The sequence below is a fragment of the Callithrix jacchus genome, chromosome 11 (genome assembly GCF_049354715.1).
Source record: "Callithrix jacchus isolate 240 chromosome 11, calJac240_pri, whole genome shotgun sequence".
Classification (NCBI taxonomy): domain Eukaryota; kingdom Metazoa; phylum Chordata; class Mammalia; order Primates; family Cebidae; genus Callithrix; species Callithrix jacchus.
In genome coordinates, this window is record NC_133512.1 from 40,271,992 (window position 1) to 40,297,480 (window position 25,489).

Sequence of the window (25,489 nt, forward strand, 5' to 3'; positions counted from 1 at the left end):
CCAACGACTAAAAGTAGGTCTCTATTCCAGAGAAGTCTCTGTAATAGGTCTCTATTCCAATAAGTCTCTATTCCAGAGACAAAGTAGGTACTCAATGCACATTTATTGAATAATAAATTACTACTGCTATAATTCTATGACGACAGAAAAAAGATCATGGGATTTACCCATTAGGCCGTAACTGGTACACTTGAAAGTTGCTCAAATGTCTAGAGGTTTTGAACCCTTGGGGGAAGAAAAGTCAGTCCAAGTATACTGGAAATGCATTCTAATTCAAGTAGTTTTGTAGAGTAAACATTGTTTTACTTTTATTCTGCATGTTAAAGAGATGATGTCTTCCAATTATAAAATAAAAATTTACAAAAAAAATAAAAATTTGCTTTTATTAACAGTTTTCAAAATCATCTTATGCTTTATTTAGAGTTTCTGCAGTACATTATCTTATTTGATTGTTAGTCCTTGAAGTATGGAATTCAATTACCACATCACCATTTCCATTTTAAAGATGATAAAAATGAAATACAGAAAAGTTGAATGACCTTTCAGGGCATGAAGAGCAAAGCCAGGAATTTAATTAAGGTCTTCTGACCATAAGTTTGCTTGGCTTCCCACTCCTGACATTCATCAAGCCAATTAATGTTAATCCAGATGAGCTCTCTTCTCTTCTCCCCACACAAAGTTTTCCCTAAGATTTGGAAGTGAAGAGTAGGGCAGACTCTCATGGACTTTGGGAATTTTTTTAGTGTAATGCTCCTTTCTTAAAACCCAACCAGCACCAGAGAGCATCATCGTACCACAAGTCCGATGCCAGCAGCGGATGCCAATGCCAGCAGTGTACCTGTTTTTTGTTAGTGTTGACAGAAAAATCTGTTGTTCCGATTGGAAATATCAAGACTGTCGTTTCAGAAAATGTCCCTGGAAAGAAGGTACTTTAGTTTTCATCTTAACCAGTTATCTAAACAGGAAAATTTGTCTTCGCAGAGGGTTAGTGCTACCTTGTTACCACTGGCTATGGTGTTGGACTGCTTAAATTCAGATCCTGGTTCAGTTGATAACCAGAAATGTAACTTTAGACATGTTAACCTAGCTAGGCAAGTCTCTAAGGCTTGGTTTTCCATCTTCAAGACAGAATATTATAGAACAGTCCTTACTCCATAGTGTTTTTACTGATTAAATGAGACATCACATCTAAAGCACTTAATACACTTAGAACCTGAAATATGATGAACATCCAATAAATGGTCACTGCAATTCAGCAATATGTCATATCCCAGTTTTATAGAAAAAGCAACACAGGTCCGGAATGATCAAGATACTTTGCACAAAGTGACAAAATATCATTTTGCAACAGTAATCATGCTTTCCTTATGGAGAAGAAAACGCCTGAGATAATTGCTGGACTTTTTCATTGACTGCAAGTGTCCCATTTACTCAGTTGAATGTTAAATTATTCATTTGTAAATTAATGTAAAGTCTCAATTCATAAATTGGAACAATGTGGAGGTAGGGAAAAACGAGGCCCATAGCTGAGATTTAATAATCTTGAACATAAGAAGATAAGTGAGTGTAAATACAAAGGGAAAAAGGCTTTTAAAAAGTGTAGATATGTACTCTTACCTATTCTTGTAACAATATTTAAATGAGACTAATTTGTCTCTTTTCAAAATAGATAGAACTAAAAGTTTAGTTTTTACAACTAATTAGACAACATTTCCTCTTTTAGAAAGGATATGTCATCTCCTAAATGGTAAGGATTTTATATTTATTTACTTTATCCTGTTCTTTGTGCTATCCTGATGCTTGCTTGAATAGCAGTTCTCAACATTAGTTGTACATTATAATCCCCTTGGAGGTTTAATGAGTATGCATTCCTAAGCCTCCTAAAAGTCAAATTAAGTCAGTATCACTGAGGTGGTGGTCCTGGTTCAGATTTTTTGGTTCTGTTTTTAGTTCTCCAGGTTATTTTAACATATAGTCCAAACTGAGAATCAATGGCTTTCCTGATGTCTTTCAAATAACAAATGATGGACTTTTTTGCCTCGATCACTGTCTGTAAATAAAGTTGCTTTACTTCTAGCCATAAAATCACTTGCTCTGAGAGCCAATCTTGACCTTTATTGAAAATTAGTTTGATTTCCCATGATTCTAATCAAAGACTTTTGTGATATTGCTATTCCATTAATTTTCCTAATAAAGTTAGGTGGGATGAATTACGTAGACAGACCATATTTTACACAGCAACTCAATTACAATACTAGAACAAAATAGGGCATGCAAGATACAGACTAAGGCAAGCTCTGCAGTTCTTTTTAAGAGATTAGTTATAAATTATAAATCTCAATAAAATGTGATTCTGATACAACAGCACAAAAATACAGTACTATAACATTATCTGACACGATATAGCTTTTCTGAAATCCTTTTTATTAAATACTGTAAGTATTTCAAATGAATATGCTGGATTCTGATTGTGAAACAATGAGGGTCAAAAGAACAAGACAAGCATAGAAAATTTGATATGGTTAATATAGGTTGACTATCCCTATTTTGAAAATCTGAAATCCAAAATGTACCAAAATCTGAAACTTTTTGAACACCAACACGATGCCACATGTGGGAATTCCTCACCTGACCCCAGGTATAAAAATCTTGTTTCATCCACAAAATTATTTAAAATATTGAATAAAATTATCTTCAGGCTATTTGGATATGGTATGTATGAAACATAAGTCAATTTCATGTTTAGACTTGGGTCTCATCTCCATGATACCTCATTATTTATATGCAAATATTCTAAAATCTAAAAACACTTCTGGTCCCAAGCATATCAGATAAGAAATACTCAACCTGCAATTACAGGCTACAAAAAAGATTACAATATATATATTTTAAAAGCAACAGTTTTATTTTCTTAGATTATTTAATAGTAACTTTTTTGCATACTCATTCTGAGAATGGTAGAATGAAAAAATTTTAGGGCATGCTAAGAGGAGGGAAGGAGAAGGACACTCAACAGCCCAGGACATTTAACGTTTATGTGTTGTCACTTTCATATCTGAGTTTACAAACTGTTTTAAATGGCTAGGTGTGGCAGCTCATACCTGTAATCTTAACACTTTGGGAGACCAAAGCAGGAGGATCTCTTGAGGCCAAGATTTTGAGGTCAGCCTAGGCAACACAGTGAGACCCCCATCTCTACAGAAAAAAAAATATAATAAAAAATTTCAATTACGAGAAACTTTTTAAAATGACAAAAAATAGTGAACTGTTCCGCCAATCTTCTTATGCTAGGATAACTTTCCAAAAGCAGCCATCTTCTGTCAGGGAAAAGCTGAAATAAGGTGAAAAAAATGGAATCCAAGGAAGGCCTCCAGGGATTTGAAACTGAATCAGGGTCACAAAAACAGGCAGCAAAGGTTGAGAAAATTCTTTAGATTTGTCTCCTTCTAGCCATCAAAATTATTACATACATAGAATTTGAAGCACACGTAGAAAAATTCAGGATTGAAAGATTGGTTCATCTGCTTACTTAAATATTCGAGGACTGTTTAAAAAAAAAAAAAGCCATATGTTAACTGACTGGCAGCCATAAACAGATGTAAGATACCGCCCTGAAAGTTTCCATGACGTTTAGTCCTTGTCCCTCTATTCTTCTCTTTCTCCCATCTTTTAATTGATGAAATGATGCTTGCTAATGTGATACTACCCATGTTTCTGACTGTGACCTCTCTTCTGATAATTCTTAAATTCCTATCTTGGAATCCAAATATTCTTCATCAACCTTACTCTCAAGCTAGTCTCCTGATAACTAGCAGAACTGTGGTTAACAACACAAACTCTAAAATTAAGGTACCTGGATCCAAGTGCTAGATTTACTGTGAGACCTTGACAGGGCAAGATAACTAACCTCTCAAAGTCTCAATTTCCCTGTCTGTAAAATGGGGACAAGAATAGTACCTATCACAAGTCTTATGAAAACAATTCAACGACAAAAACGAAATGCAACGAAAGCCCCTGGCTTGTGAGAAAAAAATTCAACAACTGCTACCTATCTTTTCCATCAACATCTCTCGCTCCCACTAAGTCTACTGTCATTCTTAAACTTTTAAATTACCTTTGTTACCTCCCACTGTGTTTGTCTGTCATCCAGTCAGTCATCACATCTTGGCTAGTCTTCTTTTGAAATACTTTAAAACATTCCTCTCCATTTTTATTTCCCCCACAGAAGCCTACTCCTAATACTTGCAGGACATAGAGCAAGAGTACAAATGTAAGCCCAGCAATCATGTTTCTAAATTTTTAATAAGTATAAATCAATCTATCATCTGTCAAACAAAATACATTTTACCCTCCTGCCTTAAAAAAATATACCTTCGCAATGACCTAGAAGGCCAGATTTAAATTAGAATTCTCAAGCTCTTCAAGTTCCCAGGCCAGAAAGTCTCAGCAAAAGGAAAAAGAATTGGTGCCTAGATTTTGGCTTCTGGGCCCTGCTGCCAGCCATGACCCATGCCTTTTCCCATATTTTAGACTTCCTTGGATTCTCTTCCCTCCACCGTCCCCTAATCAATCAATGCCTATTGAAATCTTACATATCCATCAAGGACATTTCAAACACTTCCATCTTCAAATTTCCTTTGAGCCAGGTGTGATCTCATTTTCCTCTGAGTAGCCAAATTATTTTGTTTCTACATATCCTAATAAAACTTATGACATTCTGACTTGCATTTGTATCAGTACCTATATATTTGGTTTTCCTATTCTTCAGACCACAGATTCTTTCTGTTCCTTGCTCTCAGTATGTAAGAATACCCTAGTAAGATTTTTTTTAAAGGACCCCTGGGCTCCACCCAGAACCAAGCACAGTGTAGGGTGGGGAACAGGTATGAGAAGTTTCTTAAGGTCTCCTATTGATGCTGATGTGCAGCCAGGGTTGATAAAAACTGTGTTATTGTGGTTGAGGTCTACACTTGATTTTTGTACTCAATATATTCATCTGAATTGAATTTAAGCTGATAAAGGCTTTAACCGATCTAAAATACTTTCTGGTCCACAGGCTACACATAATCCTTATAGTTACTGAAATGACTTACAAGCACTGAGGCATGGTGGTGGCTTGTGCTATAGAACTGTGCAAAAGGAGACATACAAAGAATTCATCCAATAGTCTAGATTAAATTGTCTTTTTTACCTTTATTTTAGCATGTATTCTATATGGTAATCTCACAAACAATATAATGAATTTACTAAAGGCATGATCAGCAGATTATTTTTAATGCCTAGAAGAGTATCTGGCACATAGTAGGCATGAAATAAAAGTTTGGTGAATGAACAAATGAATGAAATGAATAGCAATTACAAGCCAAGCCAGCATAACTTCAGAAATTATTTCAGGTATTTAGTAGCTAAATAATAACCTCCCAAAGGATATCCACATCCTTATCCCTAGAACTTGTGAAAGTTACCTCTTATGGCAAAAAAGGACTTCCCTGATGTGCTTAAAGGTTCTGATATGGGGAGATTATCTCAGATTACCCAGGTGGTCCAAAAATACAATCACATATTCATATGAGAACAATGGCAAAGGAGATTTGACACACCAATGTGACCCCACAGGCAAAGACGGGAGTGACACACCCACAAACCATGGAATGACAGAAGCTGCCAGATGCAAGACACAAGAAACAGATTGTCTTCCAGAGTCTTGGTGGGGAGCAAGGCCCTACTGATACCTACATTTCAGGCCAGTGAAACTGATTTTGGACTTCTGGCTTCTGGAACTGTGAGAAAATACATTTCCTTTGTTTTAGGCAACCACGTTTGTGGTAATTTGTTACAGCAGCCACCGGAAACTAATGCAAGATGGAAAACTGACATCCAGAGAGATGAAGTAACTTGTTCTCAAAGGTCCAAAGTTAGTTAGGGCAGATCGGGGTTTCTAATAGGTATTTCTTGGCTCCTTCTGGTATTCTTATTCTTTCCAATTTACTCTGCTACCTGCCACATGTTATACAGTCCATGAGTTCTGACACTCTTTGATCCAAATCTGGGTACCAAATAAAAGCTCTTGGATGGTCGCAGAATGGAAACTGTAAAATGATCAATGTCTCATACTTATTAGTCTTATCAGTGACATACCTGTTGTTTTACTAAACAAAAAAGAAAAGAAAAAAGAAAAACCACTTGACAAAAATGACAAGGCATTTTGCTAGTACAAGGTCCAGAAAGATACACTGAGCAAATACTTTCATTGCACCAAATGTAACTAATTTACAGCAGCAAATTTCCATAGGTTGAAAGATAGACACACACAGAGAGAGACAGAGAGAGAGAGCGCGTGTGTGTGTGTGTGTGTGTGTGTGTGTGTGTGTGTATGGTTGGAGGGGTTGCTCATAAGAAATTCTGGCACGACAAACAATGTAAAAACAGCAAAGATGAGCAAGGCAACTAAGGCATTCACTACTGAGGGTAGGATCAAATAGGGAACTGACATGTAATTTGAAAAGGATGGCAAAATTGTATGCACTCAAAAGTGAGCTAACCTAGAGACAGAGAAAAATCTGGAAATTGTGACAGAACTGGGAGATGATGGCTTTAGACCTCAATCTCATCAGTGTGGAAAGACAGGCATGAGATTTTTGTGACACTCAGAAAAGAGTTACAGGTCATGGCTGAGGGAAAAAAGCACAAATTTATGTGTGATCATTCTAAATGAACATACGATACTTTACTATCTCTTTTGCAATTACACCTTTTATGATACCAACAAATTCAGGACATATTTTCCAAATGAGGAAACTGGGACAAAGGGAGATTTACTAAATAAAAGAGAGATGACAGGTGTTTCCAAAGCTGCGTTTAAGTCCTTGGGCTTTTACTAACAACTTCAAATATGCATTTGTATAATTTCTCATTAACAGATAAACAGATAAGGCAATAAAATATTCAAAGCAAAGACATATGGGTTTATTTAGACCCAATGAGTGTGAACACCATTTTACCTTAGGAGTAGTGGGGTAGAGAATAGAAAGAAATATAAGGGAGGCAGAAGCAAAAAGACCAAAGCTTCTTCATCCTTATATAGTGGTTAAGACCATGGAACCCCAACATGATATAAACATTTTCTTAATGATCCTGCAGTTACAACAAGCAAAATAAGCAGTCCAACCCTAACATGTCCCTCCTCCCTTAGGACCTCAGCTTTACTTTGCAGTTTAAGAATTAGCCACTCATTTGGACTGGGGCAAGTCCCCATGGATTCAGAGTTTGCAATCAACTAATGGGTTATGGTGTTATTGTCAGTGGACCATACCCCACAGGCTGGACTATTGCATCATTCAAAGTAAAGACATACTTGTTATGTGTGTGACAAACAAAAGCCTACCCACAGAGGTTCCTCAGAGAACTTTGAAAGAAAGACATGCAGTGCTTGCCTGTTCAACACCTGTTCTTTTCATAATCTTTAGAAAAATGAACTTCCTGGGCAGATACAAAAGGAACCCCATTTGACCAGATACATTCCAAAGTAAGAGATCCCATTCTCCATCAAATGCCACACCACAACACTGTCACATAATGGCGCCAAAAATACATCTGTAATGGAGACACACAGCAAGTTTAAGATCCTAATTTAATTTTTATAAAGATTTCAACCATTATATTAAAATATTAGTCCATCACTTTAAAAAGAGGAATTGAAAATGTATACAGATTAAAAAAATCACAAATTTTAAGCCAGTTGTTTTCCTTTCTATGAATTTTACTGAAGGTTCTCAGAAACCTAAATTATTTTAAAGTTACTGCTGATATAACTTTAAATACATCACAACTTAAAATACAGTATGCAAAATGTATTAATTTTTAAAAGTGTAAAGAATGTTGGAACAATAAATTGTAAACTAACTGAAAACCATTTCCTGCTTAACCAAAATTAAAAATCCTTTTACTCTTTCCACTATTCTTAACTACAGTACATATTTGTTTTGGGGAGAGAGGTGGTTTGTAAGCATTGAAACCGGGAGTTCAAGTTACTAAAAGGAAAAAGGATGGTGGCACACTGCTTCTACCACTCTGCTAGATGAAGGAGAGCCAAAAATAGTGACTTCCCTACATTTACAGAACTCAGTATGAAGCCACAAATCTTGCAAACAGTGACTACCCTATTGCAAAGTTTGTTGTTCAATGAATAGATAAGCCACCTTAGAAAGAGGGGGGCTCACACCTGTAACCCCACACTTTGGGAGGCTGTGGCAGACCGATTGCCTGAGGTCAGGAGTTTGAAACCAGTCTGAGCAACATAGTGAAATCCCGTCTCTATTAAAAATACAAAAAAATTAGTGGGGTGTGGTGGCTTGGGCCTTTAGTCCCAGCTATTCAGGAGGCTGAGGCAGGAGAATCGCTTGAACATGGGAGGCAGAGGTTGCACTGAGCCAAGCACGCCAGCCTGGGCGAAAGAGCATAACTCTGTCTCAAAAAATAAAAAAAAAAAAAAAGAAAGAGAGAGGGGAAAACGTTCAGCAGTTAGCACTAGAGGTGAAAAGAACAGAAAGTCAATAAATAAATAAGCAAAAGGAAATAAAGGAGAGGGACATGATTCATGACATAGATGAAGCAGTTTGGTTTTGCTCAGGTATTTTCAACTGCTTACCTTCTCCCCAATTCCATACCCCCAGCAACACTATAATCAGTGTCCTCACAAAGTGCGCTTTGTTCTTATTTGGCTCCTTTTTGTACTGGGCAGTATATTACTTAACTAAGAGAGCAACCATAAATACACCTGCCAATTGCTTTGCTCTATATGCCCCCTCAAAAGATACTAGATGTTACTTTCCCTCAAAAAGCTCAGTTAAGGGGAGAAGGAAAGGAAAGCACACTGCCATGTGTGTTCCTACGCAACTGTCTTGCATGCTCTGCTCATGTACCCCAAAACCTAAAATCCAATAAAAAATTTAAAAAAAAAAAAGATTTTTTAAAGAAAATTGTAGGATAAAATATACTAAAACAAAAAAAAACAAAAACAAAAAAAAAAAAAAAAGCTCAGTTTATTAGAGAAGACAACCCCACTACTAAAAGATAAGTTCAAGAACTGAGAGAGTTAACAAATGTCAGGGTCACCCAGGAAGGCCTCACAGAAGAATGGAGTAGGAGCTGAGTGCTGAAGGTAAATAAACAGGGCACTCCCAGTGGTGAGGAAGGCTCATTCAAAAGCTTCCAGGCAGGAAAACTGGACACGGGGAAGGCAAGCAGCTCCACATGTTAAACAGAGTTGGGGTTTATTGAGGAGAAAAATAAGCCTGAAGAGGGTATGGGGTCCTTGTATACCTTAAATAGATGTGATAGAAAGCCACTGACATTTCTTAAACAGGGCAGTGACTATATCAGAATTAGGTTCAAAAAAGATTAATCACACTGCAGGCAATAGACTGGCTATCAGGAAGCTCAGACACAGATCTGTCTTCTTGTACCTTCCCAGAATTTAAATGTAGGTATAAACAGGGTGTACCCAATTTCTCTTCATTTCCCTTCCTCCTCATATATTTCATTTTCTAAAACTTACTTATGTAGACCCCAAATCTTTTTTGGAGTTAGGCAGAATAAAAGAAAAAGAAAGAAAGAACACTAAGAAAGGTAGGAAGGCAGATGGGTAGGCGGATTATCAGTTCTCCCAACAGAAGGGAAAATGAACTCTACTTTGACATACTTTATTGAAATTCGAAAACTCAATAGCGTACATCACCGAACACAAGTTATGGTATGTATTATTTTTCCTCTTTCTATAATTGGCTTCCCAAATTTTTCTGCTAATTTCTAGGTTCTTTCTTTGACACACCATGACCTGTTAAAATCTGTCTTTTAATTTACTGTTTCACTTTAAACATAAAGCCAAAGTAAAATACATCCAACTCTTCTTTAATAAAAAGGAAGCAAAATAATATAGGCACAAGGAAAAAAATACATTCAAAAATAATATAAAAATTACCCAAACGTGATTAAATCATCTGTACACTAAACCCTCGTGACATACAGTTTACCTATATAATTAACCTGCACATGTACCTCTGAACCTAAAATAAACTTTTTAAAAAATTACCTAAACAGAATTTTCACAGCTGTATACTTTTATTTTCTAAGAGCTTAAAAAATATCTCTAATCATAATAATTTTTAATACAACATGCAACAACAGGAGATAGGGCTTTTGGAAGATCTAGTTCACAGTCGCTAGGTTAACAACTTATTTTACAGACCGTATACCCTAAATTATCGTAACATATCCCAAAAGTTCCATGTCCATGACCCACCAGGCAAACATTTAGAATTCCAGTGACAAACCAAACGAGTAACAACAATGACTTGCGATGTTTTTTTTTTTTTTCTTATCAGATACAGATTTCAAAAAGAGAAGTTCAAGAAAACATTCTGGCTTTTCCCATTTGTACAGCAGTCCTGGAACTTCAGAAAGCACTGGAAATTTCAAGACCAGAAAAACACAGGGAAGGAAATCAAGCAGCCTTTCCAGTAACAGCAGACCCAGAAGGTGTCAACTGCTTTTATTAAACATGTTTACATTCCTAGAGAGTCCAAAACTCATGACTAGTTTTTATTAATAATTTGTCATTTTGACTTTTTTTTCTGGTGAACAATTTCTTCTGAGAATTAAAGATAAAAGGTGAGTGCTCAGTCATATGCCACTATTATTATCTGCCTCTCACAGAACTCACAGAATTCCAAAGGAGGCAGATATTAGGGTAAATTCCAACTCCAAAGAAAAAAACCCCACTTCACCCAGAACAGTTTCCAGTAGAACTACAGTACTAGTATGAAGAGAATATTTTCTTGGACTTAAAGAGCCTGGGAGGAAAGGTTAATTATGCAATGACATGTGAGGAGTAACCATCTATCATAAGCTGCAAGAGTCTTATATAATCATGTGCCAGGAAGTTATCATTAAAAAAAGGTTAAAAATAACTTTAAAGACTACCTCAAAGCTTATCAACTTCCCATAAATCAATAAAAGATTTTTTAAAAGCTCACCAATAGTATGGTCATGAGTCTTTCATTTGGATATTAAAGTTACTTCAAAGTAACACAAATTAACACACAGGCATTCATTATAAAACTTATGGATCATAATTGCAAGGAAAAGTATGGTAAAATTAAAACCCCAACAATGCCTCACCCACTGAAAACTCAAAATTCTGTAAATCTATAGAATAAAGAAAGAAGAAACAAGAAATAAGAGGGGTGCCGTGGATAAGGAGACAGTTAAAATGCAATTACAGTGTATAAGAAAAACAAGTACATATATTTTGTTCATCAAAAAGACTCTACAGGCCAGGCACGGTGGCACATGCATGTAATCCCAGCACTTTGGGAGGCTGAGCCAGGTGGATCACCTGAGGTCAGGAGTTCAGGACCAGCCTGAGCAACGTGGTGAAACTCCATCTTTACTAAATATAAAAATTAGCCAGGTGTGGTGGCACATGCCTGTAATCCCAGCTACTTGGGAGGCTGAGGCAGGAGAATTGCTCAAACCCAGCAGGTAGAGGCTGCAGTAAGCCAAGATTATGCCATTGCACTCTAGCCTGGACAACAAGAACAAAACACCATTCAAAAAAAAAAGACTTTTGCACCTCCTCAGAACTTGTGCTCTTTTAACAATTTTATTTAACACAGTTCTTAGTTTTCTAACCCTACAACAAATTAGAGGCAATAAATTATAAATGAAGAAAACTGCTATACATTGACATTCTCAACATATGACAAATAAAAAATAAGAAATATGCAGAAAACCACGGAAAGCAAAGCCTTGCGGGGATATTTAGTGTAAAAGTACAGGTGACATGGTTCCACATACCTTTGTATTCCCTTAGAATTATTACAGTACTGCAACATAAACACACATGCACCACACACATACAGATACAGAGAGAGTTTTGGTACTCTTAAGAATAAACTTGAATCTATACAGAAAAAAAATCTTCTATAAAGGTTCTCTATAATGCTACAAACAAAGGGTTGTACATGTGTATTTGCAGAGGCAGCAAGATTTTGCTTATGGAGCTTAAGAAAATATATAGCCTAGCATTGTTTTATAATTGTATTCTTGAAAAGATGATTGTAAAATGAGTATTTATCAACCACTATATTTGGCCTAGATTTTCATCATAATACTTAAAACTACAGAGGGGTTGAAAAACGTGACCCCAAAATGCAATAAAGAACAAATATAAGAATTGTGAATATCAAGTTTAAGGTATTTTTCCCTCAGCATACATGCAATTATAATTTCAGATAAACCGACATTAAGTGCTACTTAAGGACATATAATATTCAGCATATATTTTACTCCCATTTTCTGCAGAGTTCCCACTAACAGGAGCTTGTTATACTGGGCATTATCTATTCTGCATGATCCATACAGAAAGGCTTAGGCAATTCTTAGAAAACGTTGGTGAGCTGATCTGCCCTGATTTGAATGTGTTTCAATCTCTTTAAAGGAAATTTAGTCAACTTTTCAATGACTGGTTAAATCAAGAGTACATTATAAAACTCTCTACCTCTTGTAAGCAATATCACATTTACAGTACTAGGTATAAAATTTTAAGACAAATGTGGTAGAAAAAGGTTAGCTGTTCACCAAACCTGTCTCCTCCTCCTGCTAAAGTACTGCTAGAATACAATTCCCAGCCTCCTTTGTAGTTAGGTATGGCCATGTGGCTAAATTCCACTCAATGAAATGTGAAGAAAAGTGATGTACCTTTGGAAACTTCACACTCAATGCACTTCTTCCATTTCACTCCCATCAGCTTGATGTGGAGATGCACATTGACCTTAGAATCCATGAACTGAAGAAGTACAAACCAGTTAGAAGCTGTGTGGATCACAGGGTAGCCATTAGATAAAGGTCAGCTCGCTATTCAGAACCTTTTAGTCTTTATATGAATGAGAAATAACCTTTTCTGTTTGGCCTGCATTATGGAGTTTGCTTGTAGTATTACAATAATGAAAACAATGAAAATTATATAAGTAGGATTATCCAAGAAAATTAATTGTGAAAAGCAAATGGAAAAACAAATAAATGTGCAAAATAAATTTATACTGAACATTTTCAAAAAAGATTTATGCCTTACTTCTTAAAGCACTGTCCTTCAAAAACTAGAGAATGAATAAAATGCTTTCTTTGGTTTATGTTTCAAACTTGAGTATCAGATTGAGAAGTTTTGACTTACAAATAGCAAAAGAATAATCACTTAACTGTGAAGTAGTAAAAAAGAAAATCCAAAAACAATAGTTAATAACTTTAAGATACAGTGTTTCCTATTAATACCATACCCTGTGATCAACTTCTGCTACAACAAACATCAAAAAACTAATTTGTTTATTATTCTGGAATATTTTTCTTGACTATTACTTGAAATAGACAATTGACCAGTAGCCTGAAAATATTTTAGTTATATAGAGTTTCTTGTCATAGGATTTGACCTGTATTTCATTAGAAAGCTAACTGATCACACTCATCTGGGGAAGCCATAACCTATTTGATTTGCCCTAAGACTCTATTTCATTTAACATTTTCATTTTTTATGGTTACACACTGTGAACAAATTGAAGAAAAAATACCCACTTGGACATTATGATATTTGTTTGTAGCTTTGTCCTGGTTTTAGTTTCCTACTTAATGACTAAACGGCACCACAGTGGGTAATGCACTGGAGTAAAAGTGGTGAATCATTAAAGAGTTCGTAAATTTTAAAAACAGGGGCAGGCCTTCTGGGTCTCATATGCTTTTAAAAAACCTGATGTTGTGCTGTATTAATTGAACCATGAAAGCTTTTATTAGCCCTCTTTAAAAATGCTTGCAGAGAAGCATTTATTAATGCTTGCCCCCAAATTGTTTCTACTACTTAGCATTTCCATAACAATTTATATTTCAAAGAACTTTTTGATCATTAGTTACATCCACTCTACATTTCTATAGTGGAATTCAGCGGTTTAGCAAAACAGAGGCATAAAGATAAATCTCTTGACTAATGTTTGCTCAAGACTTCCCAATGAGAAGATGAATAGAATATAAGAAAATGAACAGAATATGAGATCTTGCTATAAGTCTTTCACTTGTATAAATAGCCTGGTCCTCTCACTCTATATGAGTAGAGTAGTTGTAGTGTTCCCACAATGGTGAAAAGAGAAATTAGTTAGCTTTATACAAGGGGCTTTGAAAACTAACATTATAGGACTTTGCAACACAGCTATGGCCACTCTACCTTCCAAACTTCCCTAGAAGCCCACAATGCCAGAGCATTGCACAATTCTAAGGACAATAGACACATTGCGTTCTATGCTTGGAAAATTGCTTTGGATGCATTTTCATCAAAATTACTTACAAAAATTAGATTCATCAAATTTAAATATCATACTAGAATCATTTTAGGTTTGATGTAGCCCAATTTATTTACTCTTAAACACATTCAAGCTGAAATTCTGTTTTCTATAATCTTGAGATCATACTAAAAATCTTCTCTGGGTTAAAATACATTTAAACTTCTTTTGTGGGGAAAAAAAAAAAAAAGGCACTTCATAAAAATCTCTTTGGTCTATCCACCCCACATAAAAATGAGATGGCCTAGATAGAAGTGAATACATGTAAGCCAATAGAATGTTCCCCTACAATTATTGCCATCTCTATGTTTCCACAGCAGTGTTAGTTTTCTTTCCTTTTTTTTTTTTTCTTGAGACAAAGATCTTGCTCTGTCGCCAAGGGTAGAGTGCAGTGCAGTGACATCATCATGGTTTATTCATTGCAGCCTTGACCTCCTGGGTGCAAGCGATACTCCCACCTCAGCCTCCTAAGTATCTGGGACTACAGGCATGCACCGCCATGCCAAGCTATTTTTTAAGAAAAAAATTGTAGAGAGAGGGTCTCACCATATTGCCCAGACTAGTCTTGAACTCCTGGGCTCAAGCAATCTTCCCACCTAAGCCTCTCATATTGCTGGGCTTACAGGCATGAGTCGCTACACCTAGCCAGTGTTAGCTTTTCATTTGTCTATTATCAGATAACAAAATAACAAAGTTATCACAGTTTTGCTTACAACAGAGACACTTACTTGACACAGGACTTAATGATGCATTTTTTTGTGTATAGTCTCTAAATATGAAACACTGGTGCTGTTGGACAGACTAAGAGCATTTTTACACTTTGCCAAGTCATAGTGAAGAGCATGGTTGCATTCTGCTATCTAGTATTCTTCCCCCAGGCTACCGCATGAGACTATTCAAGGAAAGAGTCTGGAAATCTGTATTTTTAACAAGTCTTGGGAGATTTTTATTATCTGACATGTTTTGTAAATGCTAGATGAGTCCTAAAATCCTTCCATCTGAGATTTGGCAATTCTGACAAAAATTACATCACTAGAATAGTATCTATACTGCTGTACAGAGGAAATAAATTTTGGGGCCTAAATTTATTAAAATACTTAAGACATTAAATGGACCAAAGCTATTAATATTTCTTTCTCTCCCATGAAAGGGTGTTGTCCATAAAGGTAGAAACTATGTTTTATGGCTCGTTGTGTCCTTATTGGGTAACACACTGGCTGGCACAAGTTAGATGCTTAGTAAGTTTTGAATGAAGTGCTCAACTGCAGCAGTTAGCTGCCAATCTTATCTAGATAGTCTTTCCTCCATTCAGGATCCTCAGTGCCCAAAAGCAATATCCAGTGCCCTAACTTTGAACATAACTGGGCAGCAAGATTAAAATAAAAACTAGTAAATTTTATATACAAAATCAGCACTTATTGTTTGACTGAATACATGATTAATATGGTGGCATTTTGTACTTCCTATCAACTGTATTTGAATATGGATGGAGAACTTTTCTAAGAATAATGTTAATGCATGGGAAAAAATAAGAATTCATACTATACCAGAACCAATTTCAAAGACAAATACACTCAGTCTGAAACATGGACTATTAAAGAATTTCTGAAACGATGGAAGTGAGTCTATTTTTCTTACTGGTACACAATAACTCCTTAGAGCCATTTGTGGAACAAAAGAAAAATAAATGGATGGTGATTGCATAAATTTAATTCTCTTTTTAGATAGTGGGGGGAAAAGATGTTAAGTAAAACATTTCTTTTTCTAAATCAAACAATGAGGTTATTTCTCACCAGTGGAATATATGGCACCATAAGATGCAGGCTAATAACAGGAGAAGAATATTTTTTATGTTTGTGGCAGCAACATTTTCCTTTATCCATGCAAAGTGCATTTCAGGTCTCTGATCATAGTTTTTTATTTGCAATAAATAGAAGAGACTCCTACCCACTTGGAACATTTACTATGACTTTCCTCAACTTCAGATTTCATTCATAAAAACTTCCCAAATGGAGTTGATTGAGACCTCTGTATAATGTCAATGCAGCAGAATGATTTATAAGAAAAAAGTGCACAAGGAAATTTTGGTGACCCTAAAGACAAATGAGCTTCACTCAATGGTTGTCTTATTTATCCATCACATTTTCTCTCCTTATAACTGAACAATTATCATGACTGGCAAGGATTTCCTCACCAAAATAGCAGCTTCAAATGAGATTTTCATTTTATAAAATCAGTATTCTTGGGGAGCAGAGTATGCCAATACCCACTGCCAAATATTACCACGAGAAAAAAATACTTGATGATAGTGGTTTTAAATTAATGCCTCTTTTAAACAATACAATTTTGAAACACTGAATTTATATACAAATAAATATATGAAATAATATTTAAAATGCAATATATATCTATATAATTTAAATGTTATTTTAGGTTCACCCCAATATAAAGAATAATAGTACTAGACTACAATTGTAATAAGTGATGAAGCTCACAGAACACACTTCAACAAGGTAGTCTGTAGGGGATGGAGGGGGACAGGGCCAGAAACAGTTAGAAGAAGGTAAACCAGTGGTTCCCAAAGTGTGGTACCCAAGCAGCAACAGCATTGTCAGGGGAGCTTGTAAAAATCACAATTCCTGGGCCCCACCCCAGACTTATGAAATCAAAAACTATGAGAATAGGACTTGTTTTAACCAACTTTCCAAGTGATGTCAACATATGCTAAAGTTTGAGAATGACTAGGCAATAAAGACTCAGAGATAACTGGCGTAAGTAACTGTCATCTGCGTAACCATGTGACATGCCAATTATCAAAGACTAAAGACTCAGGGATTTCTTGACTGCACCATTTAGAATCAAGTTCCAAATTCAATATAGAAGTTGGCGCCCTGTTGGGGATGTGGTGAAAGGTTGATGAGAGAGTAGAATTCCTGAACAGCTAACATGGGTGTGGCAATCCAGGGAGTGAAAATCTTGGCAAAAGTTTTCTCCCTTATAATCCCTGAATATGATAGTACATAAGCTTCAACTTAGAGAGTTGAATAACCCAAGAATATCAATATGCTAAAGAATGTATAAAGAAATAAGATGTTCCTATAAGCATCCAAGCAGAAAATGCTTTTAAAACTTGTCTGTCACTAGCATGTGGTATTTGACCCTACTTCATCATTCCCAAAACTTGGATTGTGTTTGTTCCAAAAATGACAGCCTGTTCCTGGAGGAATGGGTGTTGGCTGTGCTGATCACAGCACTACATGAGCAGCACACATCACTCCGGAATAGGAGGAAGCAGGTGCTGAGATTATAATTAAATATGTATATAGGAAACAGGAGTGGCAGCAAAGAAGGGTGGGGAGGAAAAATATCCTTCCTGTGTGTCAAAGAGATGGAGGTGGAGTCAATTCACAAATTGACTTCCAAAGCCCCACAGTATAATTTCAAAGCATACACACATATGCTAGGTCAGAAAGATTATGGGTGCAAAATTGATTCTTATATAGTAGTTCACATTCATAACTTCATAATGTTCAATCTGAATGTTACCTTAGAAGCAGAAAAATTAAAGTCCCATGCTCAGACTACAATGCAAATCAAATCAGTTGTCCAGGAAGCGAACTGGGTTTGGCAATAGAGAATTAGCTATAGAGACCAAAATTCAAAATTTGTTGTGTCAAGCAATCTTTGTTCAAGAAACAATGTTCCTTCATGAATTAAATTACTTAGTTGGAAACAACACAAAGAAAGTCTATTAACAATTTAAGAAGCAACCAGACTGACCAGGCTGTGCCGGTGAGCTCATCATGAGAATCGGAGGGACTGATAAGACTAGGATGCAGATGCAAAGCCTTTGTCGTTCAGCTACTGACAATGGTCCAAGAGGAGTTGGCAGAGGAGAAACCTAGAACAAAAGAAAAATGCAATGTTTAAGATACAAGCCATGTCAAGTCATACTAAAAAAGAAACACAAAGAACTGGCCTTGAGTCTCCACTCAGACACAGTGCGATCATGTGTCTTTGAGGCAGTCACATCAACCTCCCAGGTCTTTAAGTTTTCATCTAAAAAAAAGCAAATTCAGCAGTCTTGCTGATAGCACAGGAATATTGTGAACACAATAAAATAATAGGTGTAGAAGGAAACTGTGAGGAAGAAAGCAATTCACATAATTATAATTAGCTTACTATTTACTGTTCACTATAATTTCTTTGCTATTATCATTATTATAGAAATTAAAAACCTTTTTTGAATTTTTGGATGTAATTACGTCATTACATAGCATTTTAAACTATTATTATTAAAGACTTCCTTTCAAAGATAAGACCTCTTGGCAAAAAGAAATGTTTAATGGACTAAGAAAAGGAACAAATACACCATAAACTATAAGAGTGACAGAAAATTCCCATTATAATTTCCATTTCTTCTTGAAGTCTTTTGTAATTTTGTTCCAGCCCAAAGTAATAGCAACTATAGACTTTCTAGGAGTCACACTAACAGGATGGACTTCTTAAAAGGAATTTAAGGGACTTTCTGCTTTTAATTTGACTGTACTTCCACTTCTAGACACTTAAGAAGAAAAGCAACTGGAAGGACATTTTCCTAAGTTTTTTGGAATGTCAAACTTCAGAAATAAAGCAGCAGCTTTTAAAATTATACTTAATGAGTTTCTTACTAAAATAGTATATCCCAATTGCACTATTTTTATAGACAGATGCTATAACTCTGAGAATTATACATTCCTTTATCTTCAGAATCCAACATATTTATTGTGACTCGTTTTCCCATCACTATTTTCAAAGTGTTATTGCTATTTTTGCCGAAATGTATAAAGCCGAATATAAATACATATTTTCTTTGAAGAACTTTATAATATCACCAAGAATACCTATAATATTTCATATGGTTTCTAAACAGATATGTGCTATTTAGTTATTCAAATGGCTAGGCAGCATCATTAGATCTAGCAGGCTACTTTGCATCATATCCTTGGTGCTCAATAAGTATTAAGATTTAGTAACAATACAAATGTATATTTTTATAAATATCCTACGAAAATTATATTGATGTACTGTTGTTCTATTAACAAGATCTGATGAGTCTTGATTTCTATGTCAATGAGAAAGCAACATCTCTACAGAAAGACAAAAATAAAGAGCAAAACATTTTTATTTTTATGTCAAGAAATGAACATTCTGACATTGGTTTTAGATAAAAATTGTTCAATGTGATATTTACTATAATAACAACATCACCCTTTGGGAGGCTAAGGTGGGAGATTACTTGAGGAGTTCGAGACCAGCCTGGCCAGATGGTGAAACCCTGTCAATACTAAAAATACAAAAAATTAGCCGTGTGTGGTGGTGGGTGCCTGAAATCCCAGCTACTTGGGAGGCTGGGGCAGGAGAATCACTTGAACCTTGAAGGTGGAGGTTGCACTGAGCCAAGATAGTGCCACTGCAATCCAGCATGGGCAACAAAAGCGAAACTCCATTTCAACAATAATACTAATAATCATAAACATCACTTGCATTGTTTTTATAGTTACAAAGTGCTTTTAGACATGTCACCGTATTTGATATTATTTTCACAAAAACCATGCTGCTAGATAACTGGTAAAACTCTTCTCTCATCCTCGACTTAATAGGTGATAAAACTTGGATGCTGTCTGCTTCATAATTAAAAGTAAATTAAATAAAAGGTACATTAACTTGGATTTGAATTTATAGACTATCTTAAGTTAACAAATGTAAGATTAGAGATTTTTGTCATTCTTTTTTTTTTACATTGTAGTCTGAAACATTTTATAAATGTTCCTGATACATTCTTGATTCTCAGTGGCACAATTTGATTTTAGATTAAGAATACAAATAGGAAGCGACAGGAAGCCATTAAAGAATGTAAGTAAAAGAGCTCGAAAAGGTACCTTCCATCAAGGGCATACTTATTATAATTTTTTAAAATGTTTTTAATCTTTAATATCACTTTGTACAATTGATAATTGTATATTTGCAAATACAACTCAAATTTAACAAATAATTTCCAACAGTTCAACAGCAGTTAACTTCTAACACTTATTTCCACAAAAACACACAAAACAACTCTCCATGGCATGCTGATTTGTGGCTGGGAATGTAATAGTTGGGTTTTGACTTCAGAGCTCCAAATCTGAGTTGCAAAGTAAATCTGGGATGAAAATACAAATTTGACTTACAAATATCAAATCTTTTTGAAAGTTAAACAATTCTCCTTGCCATTCAGTCTTTTTAGTAACTGCCTCTTCATGACACATTCCTCTAACATTTATTAAAGTGTTGTTATGTGAATACTGTTTTAATGAAAATTAATAGGCATTTCTATATTGATATATAATAGTTTCCATTTACTGCATTTCTATTTCCAATAATCCACATTACACCAGGGTTATCATTACTGTTATAGCTGCACAAGTAGAATATAGTCACTTAAAGAAATTGTATAATATGTTTCAGGGATACAGATCTGCTGTACAAATGTACATATCACATGTATGGATGCATCACAGGCTATATATGCTTCCCTCTCCTCAGGGCCACAAAAGCAAATCAGCAGCCTGATACACACCTTTTATGGACAAATTTGATATATAATTTTTTACACAAATTAAGACCATTTTAAGTTGCTTGGAAAAGAAAGAAAGGTCAGTGGTCAACATCTGTCAATGAGAATGGGCAATTTATTCTCAAATCTTCCCATATTTCTTTACCCAAATGGGCTACAGAGAAATAGACTGTTTAGAAGTTCCTCTCATATATTAGTCATTCTTACGATAAGCTTGAAGTAGAAATAATAGGAAACTGGCCTTCAGCTGGATAGATAATAAAAAAAAAAGAAAAATAGAATGCAAATTGTTTATAAGTATGGATTATCGAAGGATATAACAGAAATATATCTGCTTTCAATTAATAGTTTCAATAAATTTTAACATGAGTTTGCCCATGCTGTAAAAAACATACATATAGGTGCACATTTAAGGAGATAAATACAAGTGAGCAAAAACAACTGCTACTATAAATCCTTTGTCTCTTAAGATCCAGGAATGGTTATTTTGGTTCTTAACTACATTCTTTGAGCTACATAAATCCACAATAAAAGACTAAGAGTCCTTTGCTTCAAAAAAATCATCTATGACAACAATTTCATCAGCTCCCTGAAAATTTATTACTGCTATAATATCCTCAGATATAGCACAGGACAACTCAAGGCAGTGACATCTTGCAGTCTCAGCTTACCCATGCAGCCAGAAAAAAAAGAGAGGGCACTACCACATTCACCATGCCAGCTTATTACTGGCCTTAACATCATACGTGGTGGTCTTCCATAGGTCCTTTAACCATTCCACTTATGTGGTCTGCTCAATTGTAATAATATCACAAATCAACAGAGCTTTCTTTACATGTCACAAAGAAATTGTACATGGAGTATCTCCTCTGATCTTCACAACAGCCCTTTGGGGTATACTGAATCAGACAAGGTGTCAGAGGTGTAAAAATTTGTTTACAGATATGTGGCTGACAAATGGAGGGCTGATCCTGTAACTCTCAGCCCAGTGCTTTCTATGCGGTATTACAAGGAATTATAGGCCACTTGAGCAGAGCTGTTTGAATATCAAGACCTTGCCTACCTAGTCACCACAGTTTCAGTAATGGCTCATTGAGATGCAGGTCTTCTTTACTAAAGTACCTATCAAACCATTGGATAGATCAAACTCAGTCATAAAACATGATAGAATGAATCCAAAAGTCTCCATAAATGTCTACAAGTCATCTCACAACAGAAGCTTTCAAATTTGACTTAGACTTCATGTTCTTTGAATATCACAATAATCTTTTTGGTTTTTAACCATACTCTGGGCTTATTATAGTTGTCTTTTTCCCCTCCTTTTGAGTAATTATTATTTTGGAGTGTGCTACTAAAAAAGCAGAACAGTTTTGTAATCTATATAGGTAACAAAAGTGTTGTCCATTTAAATCTAATACATCTTTCTCATGGATAGGACAAGCCCTAATATACAGTTCAGTCTACACAGCCATTCACACTCATTTACAGGTCCTTCGCTTCTCAAATTCAGCGATTGGCCTTGATTCCTCTACAGAGTATGCTTCACAAGCTGACTCAGTTTATCACAATCACTATACAGATCATCTATTGGTGGGAAAAGCTTACTGTGCCAGCACATTGAACACCAAGAAATTCATCAGACCCCCAGTTTCTGTCTCTCATGCCTTAGAACCTGGAATTCTGCTATAATTTCAACTTTGGAGAAACGCATTAGAAAACTGCTCTTAACACTGTGTTCAATTCAACAATCCTTATTGAGCACATATAAGACACAGTTACCCAATATGGAAATCTTAGATTCTATTCCATTTTTCTGTTTCTTGCTTTTACCATAGACAGTCACCAGAGTCAGAACACTGACTCTTATAAATATCTTTCTTATCTAAGTTCTCCTTTCCATTTCAATTAATGCTGCCTTGGCTCAATTAATTGTTTGTTCTTGATCGGATTCTTAATCTAGTCTTCTATCTGGTATCCCTGCCTCCAGGGAATGTATAAATAAATGAGTGAGTCAGTAACTATAATTTGGTGACACACAGATCCTCAGCTGGTATTCAAGTGCCTTCATAATTGGTCTCCTTTAATTCCACTTTTTCTCCTTCCTTCTTTTCCTCACGTATAACCCCTGCATTTTCAGGCAATCTGTCATTACTCCCAGGGTGAAGTTCAACATTATTAGCTACTACCGAGGCACAGGCTACTCAGAATGAACACCTATATGAACACTGGTAGCGCTTTACTAAAACACATCAGTTGATTATGAGTCCTGACCATTCCTGCACAGTATCATTTGCATGTCCATGCTTTTTTGTCTCTGTCTGCGAAGAATAGTATTACCCTTTCTGTACCTCCCATCTTAAATTCTTCAAGTTTTTCGGCTGGTTGGTTTTTGAGACAGGGTCTCACTTTGTCACCCAGGCTGGAGTGTAGTGACGTGACCACAGTTCACTGCAGCCTTAACCTCCTGGACTCAAGTGATCCTCCCACCTTAGCCTCCCAAGTGGCTGGGACAACAGGCATGCGCCATCATGTCCACCTAACATTTTTAATTTTTTTGTAGAAATCACTTATCCTCATGTTTCCCAGGCTGGTCTTGAACTCCTGGGCTTAAGTGATCAGCCTGCCTCAGTCTCACAAAGTGCTGGGATTATAGGTGTGAGCCACCGCACCCAGCCTTACCTACAATTCTTTAAGGCTGTATTGAAATGAGAATTCTTAGCCAACCACTCCAAGTAAAAGATCAGCTTTCTCATCTATGTTTCCATTGTGTCTTGTACCATACCCATAATAACATCACATACGTTAGACAATAATAACGTCTCTTATGTTAGTGGAGTACTTTCATCCATGATGAGACTATGTTCTTCAGTTCAGGTACTGTACTATATTCATCTCTGTAAACCCCACACCTAGCCAAGTACCTGGTACATCACAGGTACACAATCAGTTCCTGACAAGTAAGTGAGCAGTCAATAAGAACTAAATCAATGATTCTGTAGTTATGCAACTTTGAGGCAGAATCACTTATCCATTTTGTTAGTACAGATTTCTGAAGGACTAGAACACAGTCATTGCATTTGGATCAGAGAAACAAAGAAAAATATTCTTGAGTTTGGGCCACCATCTAGAAAGAGCAAACCCAGGTGGCATGGGTGCCTTCATGGATTGGAAAGACACCAGACCTCCCTGCAAAAAAAAAAAAACTTTGCCCAAGCATTATGTTGACCAAGATAGGGTCACTTGCTAGGCTTTTCAATTGAAATAATTTCTTAGCTCATTGAAAGGATTTCGTTTCTCTTTCGCCTTATTAGCCTCCACTTTTTTTCCCCAGGGACATCCATCCTTTTATTAGACAAGCTCTACAAACTCAAGATTACCTCAAAACAATCAAACCATTATTCATGAAGACAGGGGAAAAGAGGCTACAGAGATATAAGGATACTCATTTCCCTTCAATTTAAAGTAGCAAAAGCAGGACTGTGCTCATAGTGCTCCTGACAATACTTATGTTGTTCTGAGGAATAGGATGATGAGAGTCTAAGACTCTGGGGGTTCTGGGGACCGGGAAGCTGATGGGCACAAGCAACAGCCACCCCAGCAATGCAGTTGGTGATTTAACCTTCCCTAATACTATAACAGATACCTGCTGCTCCGATTCACCAAATACGCTAGCAAAGACTGGCACGTCAACTACTTTGGGCTCATTATGGACTCTGGGGAGTTATCTACAGAAGACTGCTGGTTTCACTCCCCTCCTGCACTGCCAGAGGTTTGCTGACTTCACCCTCAGAGTATACCTAGGAGCAGAACGTGTCACCCAGAAGGCCACACATCTCACATGCAGTCTCTGTGCTTACATATTAAAAGCAAATAATTAGCTCCATTCTAAGACTTTTAGGAGAATCATTTAAAACAGGCTACATTGTTGGGTGTACTATAGAGCAGGGAATGCAGCTTGAGAGGTTAGTTATGCATATATTTTGCATATTTAAGATAAGATTCAGTGGTTTATACTATAAGTATAACTCAATGGTAACATCTAAAAATACATAACATAATCAGGAATGGTCTGCTGGATATTGCATTTCATAAGAAGAAATCTTGCCAACTGCAGTACCTGCACTAATAAAAATAGACCTTTTCATAGTAAGTCTTGATTTTTAAAACACTAGGCTTAGCCCAAGGGTATCAGATATGTAACCCATATCCCAAATGCCTCTACATCATAAAGATCATTTTATCAAAAAGTCTTACTCCACTGATTTTTATTGGATCATCTTCGAAGGCTCTATCTGCAACTCCCCTCATTGGACAATAGGGAGTCACAGTCACTATTATCACCAATTTGAGTTTAAAAGGAGACTCACAATGCCCAAAACTGCAGGATATACAGGCTTCTTTTCAGTCATGGCAAAGGGGTTGTTAAAAAAGAAAAAAGAAAAAAAAAAAGGCTTTGTCTACCTGTAAATACACACTGGACAGAAGTCCAAAATAGAATTGTGAAAAGGAAGTA

General features: G+C 36.0%; 1 protein-coding gene across 17 annotated transcripts in view; it reads right to left on the reverse strand.

Annotated features, from left to right (window-relative positions):
* Positions 1–25,489, reverse strand: part of HDAC9 (histone deacetylase 9) — a 959,772-nt gene that overhangs the window by 853,670 nt on the left and 80,613 nt on the right. For 14 of the 17 annotated variants that reach the window (XR_013523929.1, XM_078342579.1, XM_054237178.2 and 11 more), the window contains exon 2: positions 18,162–18,282. Coding sequence is in view for 16 of the 17 variants with exons in the window: in XM_078342579.1 (XP_078198705.1) it covers positions 18,162–18,282 (121 nt within the window). In the remaining variant the exon portion in view is untranslated. Of the gene's footprint in view, positions 1–12,759; positions 12,848–18,161; positions 18,283–25,489 lie in introns of all 17 variants that reach the window. The other 3 variants (XM_054237188.2, XM_078342580.1, XM_078342581.1) reach the window with 1 other exon arrangement.